Below are 3,144 nucleotides of genomic sequence, written 5' to 3' on the forward strand. Positions count from 1 at the left end.
AGGAGCTGCCCCCTGGTGGTCAGTGCACTTCCATATGGGGAGTGCCACTCAGCCAGAAGCTGGCTCATGGCTGGCCAGCGCAGAGGTGGTGGCAGGAGCCTCTCCCACCTCCGTGGCAACACTAAGAATGTCCAACTAACGGTTTAGGCCCGATCCCTTGGGGACCTAAGCCTTTAGTCGGACATCCCCCGAGGGCTCCCTGGTTGCCAAAAGGATGTCTGACTGCAAGCTTAGGCCTGATCTCCTGGGGAGTGAGCCTAAGTCAACAGGTGGACATCCCCCAAGGGGCCCTGGACTGCAAATGGGCGCAGGCTGGGCTGAGGGATCCCCCAACCCTGAGTGCACAAATTTTTGAGCACCAGGCCTCTAGTATCTCAATAAAACTGGGAAAACATTATATGGCAATTCAGTGAGAGGATACTAACAGGTACACAGATCATTATAAAAAAATCTAGTAAATGTCATGAGTCTGGCATTCAGAGCTTTGCTCAGAAAACACAAAGCTAGTCACCCAATCTCCCTTGGGTTAAAACCCAAAATAAGAAACCTAATTAAGCTACCGGGAAAACTAGAAATATTCTAAGAAAATAAAAAGTAATGATCATCATAAATTCTGTAGAACAGTTCTGAGAGCTGCTATAGCATGAGTAATGATCTCTGCTTTTAATATCAAACCCAGGTTAGAAACTGGTCATGCTTTTTATTAAGATGTGAGTAACCATCTCTACCAACTAATGAAAATTCTTTAATTAATTTGTCCCCAAATTTCTGCAACTATGGCCTAGAAACTGAAGACCATGTCACCCCAACCTTCATGATGGAGCCTTAAGAACTCCACAGTGGAGCTGTGAACTTCCAACAAGAAGAGCCGAGGGACACATGCTGACCTGCAGTCAGCAGTTAGAGCTGCTACTCCGTTAGCACATGTTACAGACTATCTGCCAGTTAAAGCAATTTACTATTGTTCGGGAACTTCAGAGAATGCTTTGTAGATGATAAGAGATGCTACAAAACTGAGAATATTACAAGAAAAGTTAATAAAGAAGATAGGAGCAATCTATAAATTGAATAAACTGAAAAAGGTCATGCTATTGCAGCTGGATTGGTGTTAGAACAAATGAGATAAGCTCCATACGGGCATCCTGGGACATTGTTCTGTCCCGAAGAGTTTTGTTCGTTTGTTTTTTCAAATTTATGCCCGATTTTGCACAGTTTATTGAATCTGCCAACTAATGGGAGTATCAGGGCTTGTGGGCCACCAAAAAGTGGCTTCAAGATGAAGAAAATATGTGCTTTTAGACATGATTCAGTTTGCAGTAATGATAGAAAAAGACAAAACATGCAGGAAGTTGCCATAAACCAGACAATTGTAAAAAAATAACCAGAAGTGTCGTTCACCAAAAACATTGCAACTGTCAACACCCACCTATCAAACCTCATCAATAAATACTAACCAATTAAACTTTAAGACTCTATTTTTATGAAAATGTGAAGTTAAACTTTATGATAAATAACATAAAATAAGAATATACTGTATCCTTAGGTTATTTTCTCTAAACCATTATAAACAGAAGGATTGAAGATAATAATGAGTAAATCCAGCCGCACAGTGCTAGGATATCAACTTTTTAAACAGGGATAAGTATAGCAAACAAATCACAAAATTAAACTATTGGTAAAAAGTTACAGCTAATGGACTAAACTAAAAACATATTAGACTAAGTGGTGTGAAGATGGTTTTTATGAATTAATAGACCTAACATTTTAAATAGAGTTCAAATTGAGTTCATCTTAAGTTTTATGAGTCATTAAACCATGTGGCATTTTATATCTTTTTGTATTAGCTTAAATTCTGAAGGACAGAGTTAAAAACCTGAAAGCTAGAGAAATAATGCAAATGTGACATTTGAAAGAAAGGTCTTTTTTTCTTTTCACTCTTGTAGATATTAGAGGAAATTTGTCAGAAAAATAACTGGGGACAGCCAGTATATCAACTGCACTCTACCATTGGACAAGATCAAAGGCAACTATTCTTATACAAAATAACCATTCCTGCTCTGGCCAGCCAAAATCCTGCAATGTGGGTAACTTCTCCAAATTCCTAATCACATCAATTTTAGAATAAGAGACTCTTGTAAATTAAATGCATTTTAACACTATCTCAATAAGATAAATATTCAAGTCTACTACCCACTCACTTTTCATTAAATGAAACATTGAGATGTAGAGTTGGGATGTATGGGCCAACTATGAGACTGTCATCTCAAAACCCCCAAATTTTGTGTAGACAATGAAGACCTGGTAGTAAAATCAACCAATGGAAAACTGCAGCTGTAAAATTTAACAGGAATGAAAAGTATAACCTATTCTTTGATCTGTGTAGTATTTAGGTTGAACTGTATGAAATAGCCATTTTATACAAAATCATGCTCTGAGGTTTAAATTTTGGACCAATGATGCAACCCTCTCTGCTAGTGGATATCACCTTCTGAATTTTACCTGGAACCTGCATTTCTGCATTATTTTAGGAACCATCATGGTTCACATGCACCTTAGAAAAGCCATATAATGAGTTACAAGTATGCTCCAGGAATGACGTCAACCACCATTGTTCTACCAGTGGTCGGCAAACTGCGGCTCGCGAGCCACATGCGGCTCTTTGGCCCCTTGAGTGTGGCTCTTCCTAAGCCTTAGGAGTACCCTAATTAAGTTAATAACAATGTACCTACCTATATAGTTTAAGTTTAAAAAATTTGGCTCTCAAAAGAAATGTCAATCGTTGTACTGTTGATATTTGGCTCTGTTGACTAATGAGTTTGCCGACCACTATTCTAGGAGGTCCGTGAGGGTCCAGTTTCAAGAGGCTCTGTCTCTGCGAGGGCTCTGGTGTGTTTATCCGACGTGTGAGAAGGTTGCAGGAAGCATGGGTGACTGACCAGGGACTACGGCGCCGGTCTCATAACCTGAATCCCACCAGATGGCCTGTGGGGTGGGGGGGAGTCCCCTGGCAGGAGAGAGAGGGGGAGGGGTGCTGGCAGACAGAGGCTGCCTCCTCCTGAGACTTGTTTATCTAAAGCAGTGGTTCTCAACCTTCCTAATGCCACAACCCTTTAATACAGTTCCTCATGTTGTGGTGACCCCCAA

At 40.4% G+C, this 3,144-nt stretch overlaps 1 protein-coding gene across 1 annotated transcript in view; it reads left to right on the forward strand.

Annotated features, from left to right (window-relative positions):
- Positions 1–3,144, forward strand: part of A1CF (APOBEC1 complementation factor) — a 77,810-nt gene that overhangs the window by 70,266 nt on the left and 4,400 nt on the right. Inside the window, exon 10 of the mRNA XM_014547455.1 lies at positions 1,944–2,084. Within this exon, the coding sequence (XP_014402941.1) occupies positions 1,944–2,084 (141 nt within the window). The remainder of the gene's footprint in view (positions 1–1,943; positions 2,085–3,144) is intronic.

Source organism: Myotis brandtii, unplaced genomic scaffold, assembly GCF_000412655.1.
Source record: "Myotis brandtii unplaced genomic scaffold, ASM41265v1 scaffold475, whole genome shotgun sequence".
Classification (NCBI taxonomy): domain Eukaryota; kingdom Metazoa; phylum Chordata; class Mammalia; order Chiroptera; family Vespertilionidae; genus Myotis; species Myotis brandtii.